At 38.8% G+C, this 24,508-nt stretch overlaps 1 protein-coding gene and 1 pseudogene across 1 annotated transcript in view; one reads left to right on the forward strand and one right to left on the reverse strand.

The window, feature by feature from the left end:
• ADAM9 (ADAM metallopeptidase domain 9) overlaps positions 1–24,508 on the forward strand; it is a 97,642-nt gene that overhangs the window by 30,041 nt on the left and 43,093 nt on the right. The window contains exons 9-12 of the mRNA XM_037055422.1: positions 2,165–2,334; positions 5,574–5,655; positions 6,368–6,501; positions 16,983–17,154. Coding sequence (XP_036911317.1) covers positions 2,165–2,334; positions 5,574–5,655; positions 6,368–6,501; positions 16,983–17,154 — 558 coding nt within the window. The remainder of the gene's footprint in view (positions 1–2,164; positions 2,335–5,573; positions 5,656–6,367; positions 6,502–16,982; positions 17,155–24,508) is intronic.
• LOC118993189 (40S ribosomal protein S27-like) lies at positions 1,374–1,654 on the reverse strand (annotated as a pseudogene).

The raw sequence follows: 24,508 nt of genomic DNA on the forward strand, positions 1-24,508 counted from the left end.
CTATTAGAATTATTTTATCATATCCTTTGACAGTCCCAGAACAGAATTTAAAGATTGTCTCATTCTGAGCTCTAATTATCCTCAAACCTAAATGACTCAGTTTTCCAGGGGTCTTTTTTTAAAAAATTCTTTTTGTAACTATTTTTATGTTTGAAAGGAAAGTGTAATTGTGGTAAGACTTTGAGACAAGCAAGAGACTTCATATTAACATCTACCTTATCTTTAGAGTCCTTAGGCTAAGGTACTTTGCTCAAAGATCTTTGAATTTTTACTGAGAGAGCCATATTTTGATTAAGGCTGCCTCCTACTCTGAAAACATGATATGGCAAAATTTGTGTGTGTATGTGTGTGTGAGAGAGAGAGAGGGAGAGAGACAGAGAGAAATGTGGTTTGAGATTTGGGGGTTCAGTCATCTAGTGGGAGGTATTGAAAATTAGATAGATGTTCTTGTAAGATGATTTCATCCGTAAGGTGTTTCCCTGATGAATACCAAGTATAGTAATAATGATGATGATAATAGCATTCTGTTGAGCATTTATAATGTTCTCGAAACTAACTCAGCGCTTTACATTTAAGAACTTATTTATTCTTCACAGTATTTCTATGAAACAGGTATGAGTTCTCGATCCCTTTATCTGAAACTTTGGGGCTACATGTAATTAGAAGTTTAGATAAGAGTTTAGAAAGGTGCCAACCAGTGGTTGTTGCCGCCAGTTCAACACTGACAGGCATCTCCAGTTTGAGATGGAGTGAAGGAGGAAACTTCACTCAGTGCAAATAGCTCAATTGTGATGTAGCCCAGCGTGGTGGTGTTACAGCTCAGTAATGAAGCAGCATGGCTGTGAAACAGGGTAGCTAGGAGGAAATTCTGGAGCGAGGCCCCTCTGCAGATAGACAGTTCTCCTCTGCTTTGCTCCACTTTGTGCAGGTCTGCTCAGCAAGAGGGGAGCTGACTTGTATAAACAGAAGCACCTGTCCCTGGTCCCTGATTGGTCTATCCTTATGCAAGTGAGGACTCCAAATCTTTGCAGTTTGATTGGTCCAAAAAGCACTGTCCTGATTGGTCAGAATGGAGCTGCTCTGATTGGTCTCTGAAGATGCTGGTGGGGAATACAGTTGCACAGCTCTGACTGGATGGGGAAAGCCTCAGTCCTGTGGGTTGAAATACAATGCAGGAACTCCTTTATAAGGGCTGGCCCAGATGGCAGGCACGGTGCAGGCAGGCAGTTCAGTGCAGCCTTCTCCATGACCTGAGCTTTGTGGGAGAGGCCCTGTTTAGAAAGAGCTACTAGGCCCTGCTTTTATTTATTATTATTTTTATATTCATTCATTTATTTTTGTGTATACAAAAATGTTTTGGGGGATGATTCTCCACTTGATTCAGGGTATTTTTAGTGCTGCTTCCTTTTGAAGGAGCATCCTTCTGGAAGCCCTGCTTTTCTTCCTATAGGCTGACAGGGAAGGAGCAGCTAACACAAACTACCATTTCTGCAGGGCTACAGACAGTGGTGATTTTATGGCGTCCCGGGCATTTCACATCCATGAAGTAGGACCTGGGGCTCTGCACCAGATGCTTCTTCTTGTGAAACCTCTTCTCTCCTGGAGAGGGGTGAAGGAGGCCCTTAGTGAGAGGTGTGTTGTTGTGGGGAGGTCGTCACTGCTGGAAAGCCAGGCTCTGCTTTTAAATTTGAGCCCAGTCAGCCACTAGGAGCCCTTCTTACTCAGAATTACCTTTCTTAGGGCCCACAAAGGTAACACGGTTCACTAGGCATTATAAACACTCCCACAGGATCTTGGGGTAGAGTAATGTAATCAAACCCATTGGTTTTCCTGTAGTGAAATGTGTGAATATTTCCATTAACTGAGATAAATGTGGACCATAAATAGGCCTCCATTAGTTTAGGGTAAGTTTTGGAACTAACTTACCAGAAACTTTAAATTTCCAGAGTTTGTCAAATGTTGGAGTGAAAGATTGAAAGGATTTTGAGCTTATATTACTTTTATTTTATGGATGAGGAAATCTCTTGAGAGGTTAGGGTCTCATATTGAAGGAAATATTTTTGAGAGGAGGAGTCCTGTTTTTAATTTAGGTAGCTATGTTACTTAATTGTAAGTTAAAAGATACACACTTTAATGTATTTTCATACCTTTGTTTTCTTCTTAGATGTATATTATGTTAAATATTCGAATTGTGCTAGTTGGACTGGAGATTTGGACAAATGGAAACCTGATCAGCATAATCGGAGGGGCTGGTGACGTGCTGGGGAACTTTGTGCAATGGCGGGAAAAGTTCCTCATAACCCGTCGGAGGCACGACAGTGCGCAGCTAGTTCTGTAAGTGATTTTTAAAAAAGTACTGCTGACGAGGTGGTCAGAATAATGATTTTTGCTTGTTTTTTAATTATTTTTGTAAGGTTTTTGAGCATTCATTTAAATAAGGAAAGCAGTCTCACGCAGTGGACAATGAGAGGATGAGAGTGAGACCTCTCCGGGGTGTTGGATTCCTCGTCACCTTCATCCCACGTCCTCCTTCCTGTTTCTTGGGTTTGGTTTACTCTCACTTTGGCATTTTTTCTAGTTCCGTCTTTTGAAAGGATATATGGAGAGAAAAATTGTGACCCCTTACATGTCAGAAAATGTATTTCACAGTCTCAGAACAGATTGTTGACTTTTGATTATCCTGGTGTCTGAGTAGCTCTGTCTTTCACAAGTGTGTTTTGTAGTTTGTTTTGTGACTATTTGATTACTTGGATGGGTATAAAATCCTAGGCATGAGATCTTTTTCCTTCAGAGTCTTGAAAGGGTGAGTGTGTTTGTTATCTTTTCACTTCTAGTATTACTGTTGAGAAGCCTTAAATCATTCTGATTCCTGATCCTGAGTTTGTGGCCTTTTTCTTTTTCTCTGGGAACATACAGGATCTTCTCTTAGTTCCCAGGTGTCGGTTAAGTTTCTTAATGATTAGGTCTCTTGGTGTAGGTCTCTAATCAGTGATGTGCTGTCTCCTTAGTGGTAATTTCAGTCTTGAAACTGATGTCCTATAGTTTTAGGAATTTTTCTCAAATTGTTTTGTAGATGATTTCATCTTATTTTTATTCTTCATTTCTTCTGGGATTCCTTTTACTTGGCAATTGAATATTGTGTTTATCCTCTAATTTTATTATCTTTTGACTCCTTTCTCTTTGTCTTTTTGTCCACTTTTTGGGATATTTTCTTAAAATTATGTTCTAAGTTTTACACTGAGTTTTTAATTTCTGCGTACATTATTTTTAATATTTAATAGTTTTCTTTGTTGTCCTGAAAATTTTTTTAAAAAATATTTTATTTATTTATCTTTTTAGAGGGGAAGGGAAGGAGAGAGGAAAGAAACATCAATGTATGGTTGCTTCTTGTGCATCCCCTGCAGGGAACTGGCCCCTGCAGGAAACTGGCCTGCAACCCAAGCATGTGCCCTGACTGGGAATCGAACCGCGATCGTCTGATTCGCAGGCCCGCGCTCAATCCACTGAGCTACACCAGCCAGGGCTGAAAAATTTTTATATAATTAAGTTTTGACTTCACGGATATAATAGTTTTCCTACTTTCTTTGAAATATTACTGATATCTTTTAAAAATTTTCTGTTTTCATATAGCAATTTCATGGTACCATAATAAAACTTAAGCTTATATAAACACTTCATACAAGTACATTCTAAAAAGTTACAGCAAAGTGTTCACTTAAAATATTTAAAACAGCCCTGGCTGGTGTGGCTCAGTGGATTGGGAGCCAGCCTGCAAACTGAAAGGTCAGCAGTTTGATTCCCAGTCAGGGCACATGCCTGGGTTATGGGCCAGTGTGGGAGGCAGCCAGTTAATGTGTCTCTTACATATCAATGTTTCTCTCCTTCACTATTTCCCTTTTTTCCCTTCTCTCTGAAAATAAATAAATAAAACCTTAAAAAAGAAGTCACTATTTTAAAAAATATTTAAGACATTTTATGCTTCTTAAAAGTTTTCTGGCTTCATAGGCTGGCTTTTTGTCAAAAACATGTTTTACTTTATATGATACTTTTTTGCCTCCTTCAATGAGATGCCTAAAATACAGTTTTTTTCAGAGGAGAAATTTCTCTTGATTTTCTATTGTTTTCTTTTGTTATATGAGTTAGTTCAAGGCAAGGCACTGAAAATGCCAAAATGGATTTTTGTGTCCCTATAATTAAAAAGGCTTGGTCATGACCTTTTAAAAAAATAAGATTTTATTTATTTTTATGGAGAAGGGAAGGGAATGAGAAAGAGAGGGGGAGAAACATCAATGTGTGGTTGCCATTGAGCACATGAGCACATCTCATGTGCTCCCTACTGGGGAACTGGCCAACAATTCAGGCATGTGCCCTGACTGGGAATCAAACCAGTGACCCTTTGGTTCTCAGGCCGGCACTCAATCCACTGAGCCACACCAGCCAGGGATGGTCATGACCTTCTTATTAATTTTTAGTAAAATTGCACCTGCACGTGTCCTCAGCCAGTGAGCATGCTATCTAGTTCACTAAGCCTAAAAGGAATAGGCATACCTCAAGCGTACCCCCGTGCTTTGCCCAAGTGCACCTTACCAAGCTGTGTTTTCACTTCTTTTTTGTCTCCATCTGTTGTGGTAGAGGCATTTCCCAAACGATGTCTGGTTTCTGTTTGTGGTTAACATGGGTTACTGAAAAGCCATTTGGAAGCATTGAGTGGAGCTTGGCGACTTTTGGGTTCACTGTGTGGCGATCTGGCTGACGTGTTTTCTTGGAAATCCCCATGTGTCAATCTATTCAGATGCCCCAGAAGAGGATTTATTCATTCATTTAAAATATATTTATTAGGGGTATAAAAGATTATACCCGTAGACACTGGGGTACACCAGTGAACAAAGCAGGTAAAACTTTTTGCTCTCATGGAGTCCATATTCCGGTGGAGGTGATTGGCCATGAATGAGATAAATAAGCATATATAATATGTTAAATGAAGATAAGTTGTAAGGAGGAAGAATAAAAGGGTTGGAGGAGTAAAGTGGAAATTGTAGGTAACGTGGCAAAAGAAGGTCTCAGTGAGAAGATGACTTTTGAAGAAAGGCCTGAAGGCGGCGAGCGAATGAGTTCAGGGTGTGCGCTGGGGAGGGTGGTCCCAGGCAGAGGGAACAGGCCCTTAGGTCCAAGGGAGGGACCGTGTGGAGGCCACTGTGTTCCCTGCCCGGCAGCCTCCCGCGTGCATGTATGGTCATTGAGTTTGTTACCTGTCTTTCACTAGACTTTTTGACTCTCTAAATGTAATGCATCTCAGGGAGGTTTTTCAGTAGAGGGTAGAAAATATTTTGTGTTTTCTAAAATGTGTCTTCCTTTGAAAAAGTGAATTTGTGATATTAATCTTATTTTCTGAGAATAAAAGAGAGAAGGCTTTATTGTATTCCTACTTTACAATGTGATTTAATTTTGCTGTCTTCTCCCAGGTTTTGTAGGTTCTATCAGTCCAGTTTGAGATTACCCACAGAGAGAGGAGCAGTGTGTTCCTTTATCCTCCCAAGCACTGCTTGTCACTTTGACCTTTTCTTTTCACTTAGGAAGAAAGGCTTCGGTGGGACTGCGGGAATGGCCTTCGTGGGAACAGTGTGTTCCAGGAGCCACGCAGGCGGGATTAACGTGGTACGTTTTTGATCTTGGTGTTCACTGTTGGGTTTCTGCGTGAGGACAGGGTCAGGCATTCACTGATGCTACACTTCCTCCCCTAGTCCTTAAAACTATATTTTGGGTGTATTTAGGGGCAACGTAGAAGTGGCAGAGGGGTGGTTTTTCTAGAGACTGGGTTAAGTATTCTAATATTTGTTATGTGTTTATTAGCTCCTTACTTTTTTTTAAAAATTTATTTATTTAGATTTTATTTATTTACTTATTTTTAGAGGGGAAGGAGAGAGGGAGAGAAACATCAATGTATGGTTGCCTTTTGTGCATCCCCTGCTGGTAGTTAGCCTGCAAGGAACCGGTTTGCAACCCAGGCATGTGCCCTAACTGGGAATCGAACCGCGATTGTCTGGTTCGCAGGCCCGCGCTCAATCCACTGAGCTACGCCAGCCAGGGCAGCTCCTTACTTTTTATAGGTGAGGAAATAGAGACTCCATATAAGAAAATGAAATTAGAACCATGAATTTGTTTTCCCAGTAACCACCATGAGTAATCTAACATACAGTGTTTGATCTATTGCTTAAAGGGTCTATTTTCACCGTCAGTGTGTTGAGTCACACCAGTTTCTTACTAGACCGAAAGGGATAAGGACTGATGTTGTGAAAAAATAATTTCAGAAACAAAACATATCCTTTTTGCTCAGAAACCTAATTAATACCTTCTTGTATTTGGGCAGTTTGGGCAAATCACGGTAGAGACATTTGCATCCATTGTTGCTCATGAGTTGGGTCATAACCTCGGAATGAATCACGATGATGGGAGAGATTGTGTTTGTGGAGCACAGAACTGCATCATGAATTCAGGAGCGTCGTGAGTATTCGAATTCTTCTTACTCTCTTTAATATGGTATTGTAGATTGATGTTCCTTAAACTCTGGGATATACACGTATCTGTGTTGAGAAAACAGGAAAATTTATTCCTGGCTCTGCTGAAATCAGTTGCATGATACAGTTGCATAATGAACAGTCTGTTTTTCAATTAACAAATAATTCTACAGGGCTTTCGGCAAGAAACATTTATGTAGGCACAGGTGGGTAGTTACACTCTTCTTCAAAGCAGGTGACAGACCAATAGGTATCACAACGTGGGAAAGTTTACATCTGAATTAGAAATTAGGGAAGGGTTTTTGCTCAATTTAGTGCGGGTTGGAATACAGATTGAAGGACAGTATGAAGCATTTACTCCCGAACCCCTTGAGAAAGCACTGCAGTGTCACCATGAGTAGAAGAAATCCTAATACAGTCCTGCTGCCACCTCCAATTTTATACATAAAGGTGGGAGGCAAGATGAAGAGGAGGAGAGAGAGGAGTTAACGTTTACTGAACTCGTTTTTTGTATCAGGTGCTGTTCTAACTACTTAGAAAGTGTTAATCATTTAATGCTCAACAGCCTATTGAGACGTAGGTACATCTTCATCTCTGCAGGTGAGGAAAACTGAGGTCACACATCTAAGGAAGTGGTCAAGCTGGGGTTTGAAATCAGGAAGTCTGGTTCCTGTAATCCAGAACCTGTGATCTTAGAAGCCCTTCTTTTGCCAGGGTTCAAAAACAATTTGAGGATCTAGTGGTGAACAAGAAACGTTGAGTAGTTGGGCTTCTTTGATGAGTAGTTGATGGAAAGTTGTCATAAGGCAGCAAGGTTCCATCTTAATGTAGTTGGCAGCCACACTAAGCTGAGAGCTGGATATAGCCACGGTACATGCGTGCCGTAGAAGTCGAGCCAGAGAAAAAAATTATGTGTGAAAGATGTTCATCTTTAATCAACACAGATGAAGATTTCGTATGGGGGAATATCCATGGCCCCAAGGAGGCACACTCCCTGTACGTCTCTCAAGCTTCCTGGGGCCATGAAAGATAATAAAAACTTGTGTCAGTCAGCACTTTATCTTTCTTTCTTTCTTTCTTTCTTTCTTTCTTTCTTTCTTTCTTTCTTTCTTTCTTTCTTTCTTTCTTTCTTTCTTTCTTTCTTTCTTTCTTTCTTTCTTTCCTTCCTTCCTTCCTTCCTTCCTTCCTTCCTTCCTTTCCTTCCTTTCCTTCCTTTCCTTCCTTTCCTTCCTTTCCTTCCTTTCCTTCCTTTCCTTCCTTTCTTTCTTTCTTTCTTTCTTTCTTTCTTTCTATTTACTTATCTTAGAGGGGAAGGGAAGGAGAGAGAGAGAGAGAGAGAAATAACAATGTATGGTTGCCTCTCATTCGTCCCCTGCTGGGACCCGGGAACCGGGAACTGGCCTGCAACCCAGGCATGTGCCCTCACTGGGAATTGAACCACAATCGTGTGGTTTGCAGGCCTGCACTCAATCGCCTGAGCTACACCAGCCAGGGCTAGCACTTTATCTTTAGATCTGAGAGAATAATTGCAATTACATCCTGGTGTAAAGAGGAAGCATTCAAGTAGCATTTACTGCAGAATCGATATGTTTTTGAGTAAATACTAGGCTGAAAAAATTGATAATAGAAGAATTAGATTAGTGCTTATGAAAAAACTATACTTAATAAAAATGCAGTTATAGTCGCAAGAAATGTCATGTTTGTAAGATTTCCATAGGAGATTCTGGGAAATAAATTTAGTGTTGGCTTTGGCTGGTAGTGAAGTTGAGGAATACGTAAATGCAGGGAATGAGAAATAAATAATCAAAAGCGAGATGAAACAAGAGACTGAGATGAAAAAAGGAGCATTGAGAGGAAGGATGTCATGAAACGGTGCTAGAGAGGAACTCGAAATGGTGTGGGGCGGTGAAGAGCGGCCCCATACTTCATTCACTGTTTATTGAGCGAGTGTGCCAGGCTTTGTTTCAGGCACTTAGAATATCTCAGTGAATTGGATCAAGACTTGCCCTTTATAGAGTTTACATTTCAGTGGGGGGAGGACAAAATGTTAACATAATACATCAGCCATCAGTCACAAACTACTATAATTATCTCTAGGAAGCATACCTGCGATGAAGAGACTTCAAATAAGTCAAAGATGATCACTTTTCATTTATGAGATATATGATCATTAGTGAACATTTGTTATAGTTGTTTATTTTATGTTATTAAAATGTTTAATGTGAAAAGCACCTCGAGGGAAAATTGTTACTTATATTAGAGAAAATTTAAAAATCTCTTTCTTAATCATTGACAGATTCCAATATTAAACAAAATATATATAAAAATGTAAACAAAAGTCTGGAGGAAGCTTTTGGAAAATTAAAACAGAGTTTATTCAGATAATGATTTGCAAACCAGAAACATAGCCCATGGTATGAACCAAAGATATTTTTGAAAATGGATGGGATAAGGCAACTTTTGTAGAAGGTGCCGACCGTCAAACCGATGGGTTGCTGGGGAAACAAGACCATAAGCTTACATTATTTCTTTTCTGACTAGTGGGGCAACTGTACTTTCAGTGGTTGGCTGACTCAGATGTCAAGCAAATATGGTTTGCAATGAGAACAATGGGTAATACATGATTAAGCATTTGTTAACATCCTTGTTTCAGCCCAGGCCTGTAAAACCAAAAAGCTGTTTTCTGATCACATCATTATAGTGCAGGGAGTGTTAGTTGACAGTAATGCTGAGTATAATTTAGCAAAGAGTGTAATCAGCACAAGGGGTGCCGCTTGCTCTGCAGGTGGTTTTGGAACCCAAAAGGGCTAAAGTTATGCTTTGCAAACAGCATTGGAGCTTAAGGTGCAAAAATCCATATATTGGGCCAGGAATTATGGTATTAAAGTTCTGATAAGTCTTCATGGTTATAGAAGTTCAAATGAATAATTAGTATGGTTAGTTTAATAGATAAAACTTTAGCTCTACACAGAACAGAGCATGAATCTTCATTGCAGATGTCCAGTTGGCCGTTTGGTCAAAAGAAGACATAATTTTCAAACAGCGGAAACAGGGCAGGTCTCATTCTTTGACCACAAAGTGGCAAGACTAGATATTGATAACAAACCCCCTAAATGAGCTGATACTCGTAAAGCACCCTCCTCAGTACACCTTGTGCCAAAGAATAGACCTGAAGTAGCTATAAAATATTTTGAAGGTAATGGAATTGTGACTCTTACACTTAAAAGTTACTACATATTGAAACTTAAACATGAATATAAGAGGATACTAAATTTCAGATTGTCTATTTTCACCATGAGAAGAGCTGCAAAGAAGTTGTTGTTTTTATATTATGAAAATGTAACTTTGTGGGGTTGTAGAAGATGTAAAGGGAAGACTGTAACTAGATCCTGGGGAGAAAAGCTGTTGCCCCAGGAGATGCTGACCTTGTTGGAGTTAAAATAGAGGGAAACTGCCGACAGGAGGCGGCCTGATGGAGTGGGATCCACGGGAATTAATCAACTGTATTCTCCTGTTGACTTCTCATCTCTGCCAGCGCCTCTTATTGGCCGTGCTTAATTGGATGCACGGTCCGCATAGGTCAGTCTCCACCAGGCACAGAGCACACTGGAGAAGCGTGGGGACAAGATTTGTCAGTCCTGCCACTTTATGCTGCTTTGGAGGTTCCAGCTAGTGCACTGAGTGAGGAAAAGATTTAGGAATAAATATTTGAAGAGGGGAGCAGCTCAGATGATTTGATTGTCTGGTTTTGAACAGTAAGGGATTCAATTAAATAGTATTAGAGTATGGTTATAAAATAAATAGATTCCCAATAAACTAGCTATAACCATTTTGAAAAGTGTGAAGGAACAAGTGGTTTTTTTTTTTAATTCTTTTTTTTAAAGATTTTATTTATTTATTTATCTTTAGAGGGGAAGGAGAGAGGGAGAGAAACATCAATGTATGTGTGTCCCCTGCTGGGAGTTGGCCTGCAGGGAACTGGACTACAACCCAGGCATGTGCCCTGACTGGGAATCGAACCTCGATCCTCTGGTTTGCAGGCCCGCGCTCAATCCACTGAGCTACACCAGCCAGGGCGGAACAAGGTGGTTTTTATTTGTCCAAAGTTCAAGGTAGTTTGGAATCAACTTAATAGGAAATATGTAGGACTTGTTTAAAGGAGACAACAGAAGTTTATTGACAGTTAGAATATATAATTTAGTAAAGGCAGTGTTCTTTTATGAGATGACAAACTATTGGAAATATATGTCTTCATCAGGTTAATTCTTAAATTTAATGCAAATCCTATCAAGTTCCAGATATTTATATATTTCTTTAATTCTGGAACTTGACAAAAATAAATTTAAAGTCAATTTGAAAGAATAATTTTGTGATAATAGTGAAGAAAATATAAGAAAGCTTTTCATACTAGGTGTTAGGGTATTTGGGGATTATACAATATTAAATGCATAGTAAACATATCAATAAATGCATAATAGAAAACTAAGAATTACTAAAAGTGACATTTTTAAAGACAAGATTGATTATTCAATAAATGGGATTGGTATAATTTGAAAAGATTTGGAAAAATATAATCCTTACCATATATCATACATTAAGATAAAGTTCAGTTACATAAAGAAATAAAGAAAAGTATGATTTAATAAAAAACAGTCATGGATAGGGAGAGATTTTCTTAGCAAAGACTTTCCCCTCTTGTCCCCTCCCCACCAAAAAAAATCCTGGAAAGAAGAAAACAACATATGGATTTGAAGAGTTAGGTCGCAGACAAATCAAAGAGTGAAGGGCAATCGGCAAAAAATATAAAACCCCGTAGGCTGCATTATGATTTTCAGCGTCCTAATTACTTTCGCCTTTATTTGTCACTTTTTCTACTTATACATATTAAAAATGATAGCTTATGCCTGTGTTGATGTAAAGAGGAATATAACCCGGTCTGGATTTATTATTAAATATTTATTATTGTGAATTCCCTTTTTTCTCCTGATTTTAAAAGAAATTAAGCTGAAAACATTTTTGTGGGCCACAGAAACGGGTGCGTTGGAGGCAGTGTGCCTGGTGAGGTGGCGGCCCCGACCCGGAGGGCACCTCCTTAGATGCCCTGGGTGCTGCAGAGGCTGGTTTGTGAGGTGCTGGTCCTTAGTAATGTGTCCCTTTAAAAATGTATTTATTCATGTGAAAAAGGGAGTATATGAAATATCCTTATGCGAGTTATTTCTATCTTTAAAAATATGAACATGTGGAAAAAGGTTGGAAGGCTATATGCCAAAATGTTCAACTGCTTGTGTCTTTTGGTGGTAATCTTTCAAGTCCTTTTTTATTTTTTTTCTGGCTTCTCTGTGTTTGTTAGGTCATTTTGCCCTGAGAAAATACTTATTTTTAGTTAGGAACTAAAGCAGAACAACTTACTAGAAGTGTTACAGAAAAAGGGTAGGTGCTGTTCTGTTACAACATTTAATAGCATCGAACCTTGACGTGATTACTGTTAGCAGTGTTTTCAGACTGTGTTCTTGAGGACTGATCATGTGCACTGGAAATACTGTTGTTAATTTTGTTGTGGAGTTTTTAAAAAGTTTTCAGGGGGTGATTATATTTCAAATAAATGGGAGTGGATTGTCTTGATATTATTTTCCCATTGCTGTTGGTACCAGAATAGTTTCCCACTTTAGCATCTAATAAGGATTTCAGCATAGATGTAGTTGTTTGTCGATTGTTGCCTTTGCCTTTTGGGGCAGTTCTTTGATTGTGTAGCAAGTCAGCGTGAGAGTTTCTGCCAATTTTATTGGTCTTATAATAATAATTTTATATGTTAGTATAGTAAGTTGAAATTAATGAGGGCAAAAGGAAGAATGCCCTAGATCTAGGAATATCAAGTTTTGGAGAATAAAAGGTTTTCCACCTTGCAAAAAAGAGCGTACGTGAGACCTTCATTACTGAATGGAGGGAGAACCCGATTCTCTTAAGGAAAATGGAAGCCATTCCAGGGGACATCACACTAATGTCCACTTGGAACAGAGAAGTGTTGTGGGCAGTGGGCGGTGGGCAGAATGGGCATAGCACAGATTGCGTCGGACTGACACTTCAAGATTTGGCGAGCCTCATTGGACAGACCGCTCTGGCCTGTTCTTGGGTGAAATGGGCTTACTTGCTCTACTGGTTGACGATAAATTTTTTTGATTTATTAATGGTGGTGTTTCCGGTTGCATCATCTCGTGTTTTTCTTTTTTTTTTTTTAAATCAGAGAAAGCCTGCTCTGCATCCCAGGTTTGCCTCTCACTCTGTGACCTTTATCTTTGATTCTGATTTCTTATTGATGATTACTTCCTATAGAAGGTATGTCTCATGTCAGCTTTCTGACCTCTAACAGCCTCCATCAGGTCGAGCAAATGCATCCTTTTTTTCCCTGAAGGATTTCTCGGCCCTGGTTAAATGTAGCCTTGTTCACTAGATTCCACTGAGCATACCTGCAGCAAGGGAAGCACCAAGGATACTCGTGCTGGGTCTTATTTCCTACAACTCGTGATGTAGTAAAGCATTTTTATTGTGAAAAATAAAACACACAGAAAATCTAGCTAGACAAATGTATAGCCAAATCCATTTTTATAAAGTGAACACTGTGTAACCACCCGAGGCCTGTCGCTTGCTACCCGTTCTCAGAAATCCCTTTTGTGGTTTTCCCTGTCATACCTTTTCCCCTAACGTTAGCTGTTATCCTTGCTTTTCTTTACAGTTTTGCCACCTAAATATGTATTCTTAACTACTCTAGTTTTTGCCTATTTCGAGCTCTAATAATAGAGTAGACTAAATAGAGTTAGTCAACAGAATTACAGTAGTCCCCCTTATCTGCGGTTTTGCTTTCTCTGGTTTTGTTTTCTGCAGTTTCAGTCACCCACAGTCAACCACAGTCTGGAAATATTAAAGAGAAAATTGTAGAAATAAACAATTCATAAGTTTGAGTAGTGTGACGGAGTCTCACACAGTCCTGCTCCTTCCTGCCTGGGGCGTGAATCATCCTTCTGTCTAGCCTACCCACCTCCCTTCCTCTCGCCACGCAGACATTGCATCACCTCCCATCACCAAGAGAAAGGGAAGGGAGACCGCATTTACATTGCTTTATTACAGCATATTGTTATAATTGTCCTATTTCGGTATTAGTTATTGTTGTTAATCTCTTACTGTGCCTAATTTACAAATTAAACTTTATCATAGGTATGTGCTTATAGGAAAAAATTTAGTATATATAGGGTTCGGTACTATTCACAGTTTCAGACACCTGCCGGGGGACTTGAAATGTATCTCCCATGTGTTGTGGTCTCTGCTGTGTACAGTATGTTTCCTGTTGCCTACCGCTTTTTATCGTCGGCCTTGTGTTCATGACATTTGTCCATTCTGATGTAGGTGGCTGTAGTACATTTGCATTTTTGTTGCTTCCATCTTTCTTTGGTTTGATGGTTGCCCCCTGGGATTTAACTCCTCTGTACTTTTGAGTTGCACCTGAGGAGACAAGCTCAGAGGTAGGAGTTGTGGAGAACCGTCCACCATAACAAAATCAAAATCAAAGGTGGGTGGAAGAGATGTGCTGTGGGGTGCAGTGAGCACCCACTATCTACGTCATCAATGACAGATATTATCCGCTCTAAACTTCAATAATAAGTTGAGTAGATAGTGCTATTTTATTGTGCTTTTACTTTGCATTTCCCTACTAATGAGATGAGATTAGATCACTTACTCATCATTTATGAGTCATTGGAATTTTTTTATGTATGTGTGAAGATACTGTTCTGTTTCTTCCCAGTTTTTAAAAATTGGGTTGTCTATCTTTATTAATTTGTAGAGTGGTTGTATAATTTTTGGGGTGCCTTCTAGTGAAAAGTTGTTAATTTATCAATCTAGTCTTTTATGGCTGTTCCTTCCTTTCCAGCATGGTTAGCATAGTAACCGTGGTGATCCTATTCAGATCGAGTGGCTCCTGCCCAGCCCTTTCCTTTGTGCCATTCTCTCCCTTCTCCCTCTCCCCAGTCTCCGTCTTTCCCTCATAGGAGAAAGTCAGTTTCTTACGATGGCCTATTCTGATCTTTGCTGTTGGTATCGCCTGTTACTCACTCCTTCATTGACTCATTCCACTCTAACTCCACTCGCTGCTTTGTTTTTCCTTGAGCCTGCCGGTTGGGCCTAACTCTTAGGGTTCTTGTTCTTGCTGTTCTTTCTCCCTGTAATGTTTCCCCACCCCAGGCAGTCAGTTGTGAGTCAATTGTCATAATGTTTGAAATGCCTGTCTTGAATGCTCTTTTAAACATTGCAGTCACGCCTTGGCCTAGCTCATTGCTTAGAGTGTTGCCCCTAATATGCCTAGGTGGCGGGTTCCATCTCCACGCAGGGCACATTCAAGAATCAACCAATGAAAGCATCAATAAGTGGAACAACAAATCAATGTCTCTGTCTCTCCCCTCCCCCCCTCTAAAATCAATCAATCAATCCATCAATAAAATTGCAGTTGCTCTCCCCCCCATATGGGTCATCCCCCTTTGCCCCTTCACCTTTCCCCCCAGTGGCACTTGTCTTCTAATATGCCACCAAATTTACTTATTAAGTTTATAGTCTCACTCACTAGAATGTCACCTTCGCAGTGTTGGGGATTTTTGTCTGCTCTAGTGACTGCTCTCTTCTGGTGATGAGATTTATGATTTTATATTTCAAGGTAAGTGATTGTTTGAAAGATATTTTCATGAAGGTATATTATAGTGTAACCCAAATAGTAATTACTTATACTAGTTGAAATAATATTCTATATTTGTTAGAAATAGAATTCTCATTTCTCTCTTTTGGTTAGCTTAAAAGAGAAGAGTGCCTGTACATAAGAGATGTTTAACAAGTATTTGTTGAATGAATTATGTTGTACAAAAGGACTCCTCGCAATATTTCTAAACAGTAGCAAGAAAAAGAAACATGTGGGAAACAAGTGTTTTTGTTGTTGTCAAAAACCTAGTGCCATGCCTTTACTTTCTGTGTTAGTCAAAACACTGTCTTTGCTCATTCTTTTGTCATAGATGATTGCACAGGTTTCTTCTCTGCCAGTCAATCTGTTACAATCCTTCAGCATCCCACACTGAAAGACCTTTTTGTCAAAAGCAGTTAACAGTACCAAAATGTTCGAGGCAGGCTGTTCTTCCTCCCCAAGAGTCTAGAGCCAGGACTGTCTATTTCCCTGGAGATTCTGGGCCAGTTAGCAAAGACGAGTGTAAACCGTATGTCCAGGGAACACAGTTTCTTCACAGAAGGGATCTGTTTCTAGATTTCTGGTGCCTACAAAGACTCAACAAAGATGGGAATGCTTCCTCAAAAACTATGATGCAACAGTGTTTATTCCCACTGCTACTTCTGGCATCATTGCTCAAACTGATGAAAAAGAGATTCTTTCAGGGCACCAAATTCCCCTGATAAAAATTTTAAAAAGATTTTATTTATTTCTAGAGAGAGGGGAAGGGAGGGAGAAAGAGAGGGAGAGAAACATCGATTGGTTGCCTCTGGTTCATGCCCCAGTTGGGAACTGAACCTGCAACCCGGGCGTGTGCCCTGAGCGGGAACCAGCGGCCCTTTTCTTCTCTGTGGAACCACACCCAGCCAGCTGAGCCACGCCAGTCAGGGCTCCCCTGATAAAACTTTAATGTGACTTAGATTTCTCACAGATTCTCATCGTATGTATGGGTGTGTTTCCAACTAGTCTTCAAGAGTAAAAGCAGCCAGTAGGATTATTTGAAAATATTTAATAGTTATTGAGTAAAACAATAATTAACCCTGAACATGTAAAATGTATCAAAGGTGCATTTGTGTAAATCTTACATGGACAGCTCAAGTTGCACAGTTTCTAGATGCTCATGTAGCTTTCAGAGTATTAACCATTGTTCTCAGGATTTATCCTAAAAGACCTTTGAACCTCAAACTGTAGCTGAACTTCTGCACGGTGCATTCCGCTTCTTGATGGCTGTAGTGCGTCCTAGTAAGTGATAGTGAGGGAGACACGTGAAGGTTATCCTGTGGAGTGAGAAAAAGATTGGGGAAATGTATAGCTATCTTCAAATGTTTGAAGATCTGTGGAAGATAATTAAAACTTAATTCTGAATTGGACTAGATCACTTTTAAGCTCTCTTCTGGTGATGAGATTTATGATTTTATATTTCAAGGTAAGTGATTGTTTGAAAGATATTTTCATGAAGGTATATTATAGTGTAACCCAAATAGTAATTACTTATACTAGTTGAAATAATATTCTATATTTGTTAGAAATAGAATTCTCATTTCTCTCTTTTGGTTAGCTTATTTCCTGCTTTTTAAACTATCCATTTCTTAATACAATAAAGATTGCATAAAAATAAACTATTCATTTCTTGTTGGTTGAAGGGATGACTTCAAATGTTCAAAACGAGTAATTGCTATAACATCAGCTCTTTCTCTTGGTGTTTATGACAGGGGTTCCAGGAACTTCAGCAGCTGCAGTGCAGAGGACTTTGAGAAGTTAACTTTAAATAAAGGAGGAAACTGCCTTCTTAACATTCCAAAGCCCGATGAAGCCTATAGTGCTCCCTTCTGTGGAAATAAACTGGTGGACTCTGGGGAAGAGTGTGACTGTGGTACTCCAAAGGTCAGTTTAATTTTTGATTTTTGCCTTGTTAAAAAACCCCAGGCTTTGCAAAAATAAAACAGCTTGCTTTGGGCAACTCTGGCACAGGAGCTGAAGTAACATTTAGTGACGTTTTGTTTGTGGAAATATCTTCCTGGGATCGGTCATCTCTTCCTTGCCAGGACACAACTAATGGTGTCATCTGTTTTGACGTCAAGGAAAACGCCATGTTTATTCTTGTATTTGTGCTACCTTCTACCATTTCTGTTATGGTTATTGGGTCATTTATTTACTTTAAAGAATGGGTCTGGTTTTCACTTGGCTCTGTACTTCTAAGCTTTCACATTTTGGCACTGCCTTGCAGAAGTATTTATTCAGTTGAGCTTACTTTAATAATAAATGGAATTCTCCAAAGTCCTTCATTGACAAAGTTGTTGGTACTGAAATGAACATTCTCCCTTTACTAACCTCCAGTTTACCTACTGATCTGTGGCTTTATCACACCTGTTACCCACACCTGTTGCTGCAGGCCCGTGCTCACCTTCATTATTATTATTCTAGATCTTGGCCATTCTCCTCCCAAAATGGCCTACTCAGGCCCTTTCCCCCTAGGTCTGGCATTAAATTTTAAAGAAATTTGTTCATTTATGTGTGAGCTTTACTACATTCTCAATCTTTTCCACAAGTTCTTCTTCTTCTTTGCCTGACCACACCTGGCTTTTGCCAGAAGACTTCACGTTCTAGAAGGACAGTATGTATTTTATGATGAACTTGTGTCGGGCCTTCATTGCATTGCTGCTGTGTGTCAGGGACTTCTGCTCAGTGTTTCATGTGGTGCTATCCTCACAGCAAGCTGTATAAATTGATATTTTTATATTCTCACTTTCAAATGAGGACAATAAGGCCTCATAAGGTATGTTTAATTTCAAATTAACTTTATGTAGTTAGGGTAACTAAGCCCTTTTCCTTTCTAGGCATCTCAGTTCTTTATTCTTAGATATTTTGTTTTGCTTTTTCCTGACTGTTAAGTCACTACCAAACATATTGAAATAGTCTCAATGTGCTTCTTGAGTGTTCACAAAATTATTCTTAAAAAAATATAGCCCCTTCCTCTCAAATATCACAGATTTTTTTTTTGTTCCTGGTATAAAAGTTTCAAATAGTAAGATCAAGCAAAATTCTCCTTTCATAGCTTTATTTCCCCCATAGATTTTCTAACATTTCTTCAGTAGTAATCATTCTTATAAGCAATGTGTTTTTTTTTCAGATTTTATTCTGTACATTTATATTCATACAATGTGTGCACTTATAAAGAGTTGTGTTTATTTGGGGATTTTATCTTTTTACATAAATGAAATCAGACTTAATGTATTATGTGCAGTGTTGTTTTTCTATTAATTTATGTTGGAGATTTTTCATGTTATTGTATTATGTAGATAATCTTTTACTCTGCTAATTAGTATTTTAATATAAGGATGTACTATGATTTACCTGTACTCTCATTAATGGACATGTAGTGACTGTAATTAGTATTTTTCTGCACGTAGCTGTCTATCTAGTTCTCCCAACTCCATTTATTGAAGAGGCTATTTTTAGTCTATTTTATGTTGCTGCCCTCTTTGTCAAATATTAATTGACTGTAGAGACTTGGGTTTATTTCTGGGCTCTCTGTTCTGTTCTGTTGGTCTGTGTGTATGCCTGTTTTTATGCCAATACCAGGCTGTTTTGATTACAGTGGCCTTGTAATACAGTTTGGTATCAGGTATTGTGATCCCTCCTACTTTGTTCTTCTTTCTCAAAATTGCAGCTATCATTCAGGGTCATTTATGGTTCCATATGAATTTTTGGAGTGTTTGTTCAATGTCTGCAAAGTATGCCATTGGTACTTTAATAGGTATTGCATTGAATCTATAATTGCTTTGGGTAGTATGGACATTTTGATGATGTTAATTCTTCCAATCCATGAACATGTATATGTTTCCATTTGTTTGTGTCTTCCTTGATTTCTTTCTTAAGTGTTGTATAGTTTTCTGCATACAGGTATTTTACCTCCACCAAAATAAATTCAAGGTGGATAAAAGACTTAAATATAAGCCGTGACACCACTGAAGTCCTAGAGGAGAACATTGGCAGGAAAATCTCAGATTTTTTACCCAGCAACATTTTTACTGATATGTCCCCTAGAGCAAGGGACATAAAAGAAAGAATAAACAAATGGGATCTCATCAAAATTAAAAGCTTTTGCATGGCTAAGGGAACAGTATTAAGATAAAAAGAGAACCAACTATATGGGAAAACATGTTTGCCAATGATACTTCAGACAAGGGTTTAATCTCCAAAATATACAAAGAACTTACAGGACTCCACTCTGAGAAGACAAGCAACCCAATTAAAAAGTGGGCAAAGGACTTGAACATACATTTCTCCAAGGAGGACATACAGAAGATCCAGAGACACATGAAAAGATGTTCAATATCGCTAGCTATTAGAAAGATGCAAATTAAAATCACAATGAGATACCACTTTACACCGGTCAGAATGGCCATCATAAACAAAGCAACAAACAACAAGTGTTGGAGAGGTTGTGAAGAAAAGGGGTCCCTAGTTCATTGTTGGGGGACCCCTTTTGGGATTGCAGACTGGTACAACCACTATGGAAAACAGTATGGAATTTTCTCAGAAAACTAAAAATGGATCTGCCTTTTGACCCAGCAATTCCGCTGCTAGGATTATATCCTAAGAACTCTGAATCACCAATCCCAAAGAACCTATGCACCCCAATGTTCATAGCAGCACAATTTACAATAGCCAAGAGCTGGAAGCAACCTAGGTGCCCATCAGTAAATGAATGGATCCAACAACAGTGGTACATTTACACAATGAAATTCTATGCAGCAGAAGGAAAGAAGGAGCTCCTACCCTTTGCAACAGCATGGATGGAACTGGAAAACATTATGCTGAGTGAAATAAGCCAGGCAGTGAAAGACAAATACCATGTGATCTCACCTTTAACAGGAAGCTAAACAACAAAACAAATAAGCAAGCAAAATATAACCAAAGACACTGAAATAGAGAACGGCGGCAGGGGGAGGGTACAGTGACCAGAGGGGAGAGGGGAGGGAATTTCAGGGGGAAAGAGGAAGGGTTTACAGGAACTAGTATAAAGGACACATGGACAACAACTAAGGGGGTTAGAAATGGGAAAGAGGTGGAGAGCACTGGGGCGGGGGGTGGGCTTGGATGGGAGTAAAAGACAGAAAACTGTACTTAAACAACAATTAAATTAAAAAAAGACAAAAATAAAACATTCACCATAAAAAATAATTAGTATTTTTCTGTTGCAAACAGTATACCCTTGTACGTCCTCATAAATATACACGTATTTCTCTAAGATGATTACATAAAGGTAAAATTACTGAATTGAAAAACACTGCATTCTTAATTTTATTAGAGACTACCAAATTTTATACAGAAAGGCTCTGTCCATTTGCACTTCTACCAACAGTATATCATGGCACTCAGTGCCCACTATAGTTATCAGCACAGAATAATGAATGTTCTCTTAATTTTAATGGGTAAAGATAAGAAAATATTGTTTTATTTGATATCTTTTATTAACTGAAAAATAATATCAAATAGGTGTTTCATCACCAAAAAGGATTTATTTTGGGAAAAAGAAGGGGTCGTGACCCAGTCTGTGCCGACATGGCCAGCCACATGCATGCTCTGGGCAGCATGCCAAGATGAAGGGTATGTGGAGAAGGGAAAAGGAAGTTAGAACCATAGAGCTTTATTACAGACATGGAGTTCTTCCTGTAGGGTTCTCAGGATTATGTAGAGTGTGAGAATTGCCATAAGCCCTAGCTCCTCTCATATACACTCCTGAGTGATTATGTTTGTTTAAGGTTTCATTTAGTCTTTTTGAAAAATTTTACTTATTTTATTTTTAGAGAGAGGGGAAGGGAAGGCGAGAGGACAAGAGACATTAATGTGTGGTTGCCTCTTGCATGCCCCCTACTAGGGAGCTGGCCCGCAACCCAGGCATGCACCCACACTGGGAATTGAATCTGTGACCCTTTGCTTTGCAGGTCCTTGCTCAATCCACTGAACTATACCAGCCAGGGCTCATTTAGTCTTTATTACTTTTCATATGCTTATAGACCACATGCATACTTTTCTTCTACGAATTATTGTTTTTATATCCCTCATCAGTTTTTATGTTGGGTTGTTGATTCTTTTTTCTTTTTTAGAGAAGATAAAGCAAATTTTTTCCAGATTTTATTTATTCTTAGAGAGAGGGAAAGGGAGGGAGAAAGAGGGAAACATCCACCTGTTGCCTCTCCCATGCACACACCCCAGTGGGGGATCTGGCCCACGATGCAGGCAGGTGCACTAACTGGGAATTGAGCCAGAGACCTTTTGCTTTGTGGGGTGATGCCCAACCAACTGAACCACACTAATCAGGGCTGTTAATTCTTTCAAATCTATTTTTAGAAACTCATGTATTAGTTACAAAGGCCTTTGTTGAATATGTTCTAATGTTGAATCTGTTCATATGTTGAATGTTTCCTCTCTGCCTGTAGCTTACCATTTAGCTTTAAAAAATTAATCAACTTTATCTCTCAGAGCAGTTTCAGGGTCAAAGCAAATTTGAATGGAAAGTACCGAGAGTTCCTGCGTGCTGCCCCTGCCCACACATGCACAATGTCCCCATTGTCTGCACCCTGCAGCCCAGTGGTGCCTTTGTTACAATGGCTCCACGTAGACATATTATTATCAGCCAGAGCCTGTAGTTTATCTTGGGGTTAACTCTTGTCATTCAGCTTTTCGCCTGATGTATTTTTATTAAACTGGAATTTAAAATTTAAATGAAGACAAGTTTATCAATGATATTTCTTAAGACTTTCTGAGTTTTATATTTTGACCAGATTTGTAGTATGCCTTTTTCAAGATTATCATCATAGCCTCTATAATTTCTAGCATTTTTCATTAAATTTTTATGTTAGATCTTTAATTGAGGGGATCATGTAGACTGAACTAGAAAATTAATTTCTCTCCACCAATAGTCAGTTGTTGCAAAACCATTTAAAATGGTACTTTTAACCTAATCAGAATTCCTGTGTATACAGTCTATTTTGTGATTCTCTATTCTTTTATGAAGTCATCTGTCTGTTTCAGTGTTTTTGAAAAAAAATTTAAAACAGCTTAAGTATAATTGGATATAATGTCAAAACTGAATCAGGATTTAGATAAGGAAAGGCCTTATTCAGAAGAAAAACTATGATAACAGGGAGACCACCCTGATCTCAGCAATCTGGAAGTGTCTGAGCATCAAAGAGGGAAAGTTTTTTCTTTAATAGGGTAAAGGTAGGGCTGAGCAGAGATAAGCAGAAGGTTGGAGTGGGGAGCCGAGAAGCAAGAGGAAATGACCAGTCAGCACCAATAGGAAAGGATTTGGCTGTGGTCAGCTGATTTCCAGGAGAAGCTGACAAGGGGAACACTGTCTACTTTTTGTGTGGGGGGAGTGGGGGGACAAGCAGAATTCAGGGACCTAAATGAAAGAAAGAAGGCTTATTGAAATTTGGTCAGGACAAAGCAAAGGGTAAGAAATTGGCAGTTGAGGACTTGATCAACGTTAAACTGCACATGTTTAAGGTATAGAAGTTGATGATCTTTAACACATTATACACATATGTGAGACTATCACTACTGTCAAGATTGTGAACATATTGTCTCAGAAAGTTCTTTGAACCCTTGCTAATCCCTTCTTCCCACCCCTTTGTGTTCTCCCATTCTCCTCAGACAACCACTGGTCTGTTTTATGTCACTACACATTAGTGCGCACTTCCTAGAATTTCATGTAATTGGAATAACTCTTTTGTCTGGCTTCATATACTAAACATAGTTATTTTGAGATTCATTCATGTTGCTACTGTGTCAGTAGTTCATTCATTTTTAGTGTTGTTTATCAGTGAGTAGTATGGATACACCTCGTTTGTTAATTATCTCTTGATGCATATTTGGGCTGTATCCAGTTTTTTGCTGTTACATATAAAGCTGTTAGAACATTCACCTACAAGTCTTTATATGAGCTCATGTTTTCATTTCTCTTGGGTAAATACCTTAAGTGAAACGACTGTGTCATGTGGAACTTTCAAACTATTTTCCAGAGTGGTTGCATTCTGTATCCCCACTCTCTGTGTATGAGAGTTCTGGTTCTTTCCCATCCTTGTCACAATGACTTCATATGGTCAGTCTTTTTGGTGATAGCTGGTGCTGTTAGATGTGAAGTGTGCCTCCCTGAGGTTTTACTTTGCATTTCTCTAATGACTAGTGATTTTGAGCATGTTTTCATGTGCTTATTTGTCAACTATTATGTCTTTTCTGATGACATGCCAGTTAAACTTTTTACCACTTAAAAAATTGGGTGTTTTTCTTATAACTGAATTTAGACAGTACTTACATTCTGGGTACAAGTTCTTTCTCAGGTATATGATTTGTAAATGTATTTTCCCAGTTTATAGCTTGTTTTTTAATTACCTTAACAGTATCTTTTGAGAAGTTTTATATTTTGATGAAGCCCATATTATCAACTTGTGCTTTATTGGTGTCATATTTAAGAAATCTTTGCCTAATCCATCGTTGCAAATGTTTTCTCCTAGAAGCTTCATAGTTTTAACTCTTATATTTAGGTCTATGATCCATTTGGTTTAATATTTTTGTATGGTGCAAGGTATAGGTTATAGTTTATTTATTTTTAAATTTTTATTAAGTAATTATAAATCCAGTTTTCCCCAAAGTTAACATCTTATTTTAATAAGAAATAAGAAAGTTGTTTTTCCTTCTTTTCCTCTTCTCGTCCTTTCCCTTATCATCTCTCCTTTTCCCATTTTTCCTTCCTTTCCCAACCAATTCAGACACAAGGACATTAGTTGGAACATAGGAAAGTAGGTGTGTGTGGGGGTAGGAGGTTGTAAGGGTGGGGTGTTGTAGTGGCCTAAAGTGGGGCAGGAGAAACCAAGAAAGGTTTAAAATATCCACAAAGGGTAAAGATCCACTGAGCAGAGAAGTCAGACCATGAGCATGAAGAGAAATGCATTTACAGATGCTTAATTTCCAGTGATCGTTAAATATACTGTTATGGATGGAATGGGGATTCCAGGGAGGTAATTAAGGTTAAATGAAGTCGTAAGGGTAGGGCCTTGCCTGATGTGATAGGACTGGTGTCCTTGTAAGAAGAGATTCTAGAAAGCTCACTGGCGCTCTCTCTCTCTGAACACACTGAAGAAAGGCCTTTTAAGAGCACAGAAAGAAGGCAGCTGTTTGTAAGGCAGAGAGTCCTCACCAGAAACTGAATTGGCCGCTGGAACTTTGA

Source organism: Sturnira hondurensis, unplaced genomic scaffold, assembly GCF_014824575.4.
Source record: "Sturnira hondurensis isolate 20B ecotype Veracruz unplaced genomic scaffold, ASM1482457v3 Scaffold0008640, whole genome shotgun sequence".
In the NCBI taxonomy this organism is placed as follows: Eukaryota; Metazoa; Chordata; class Mammalia; order Chiroptera; family Phyllostomidae; genus Sturnira; species Sturnira hondurensis.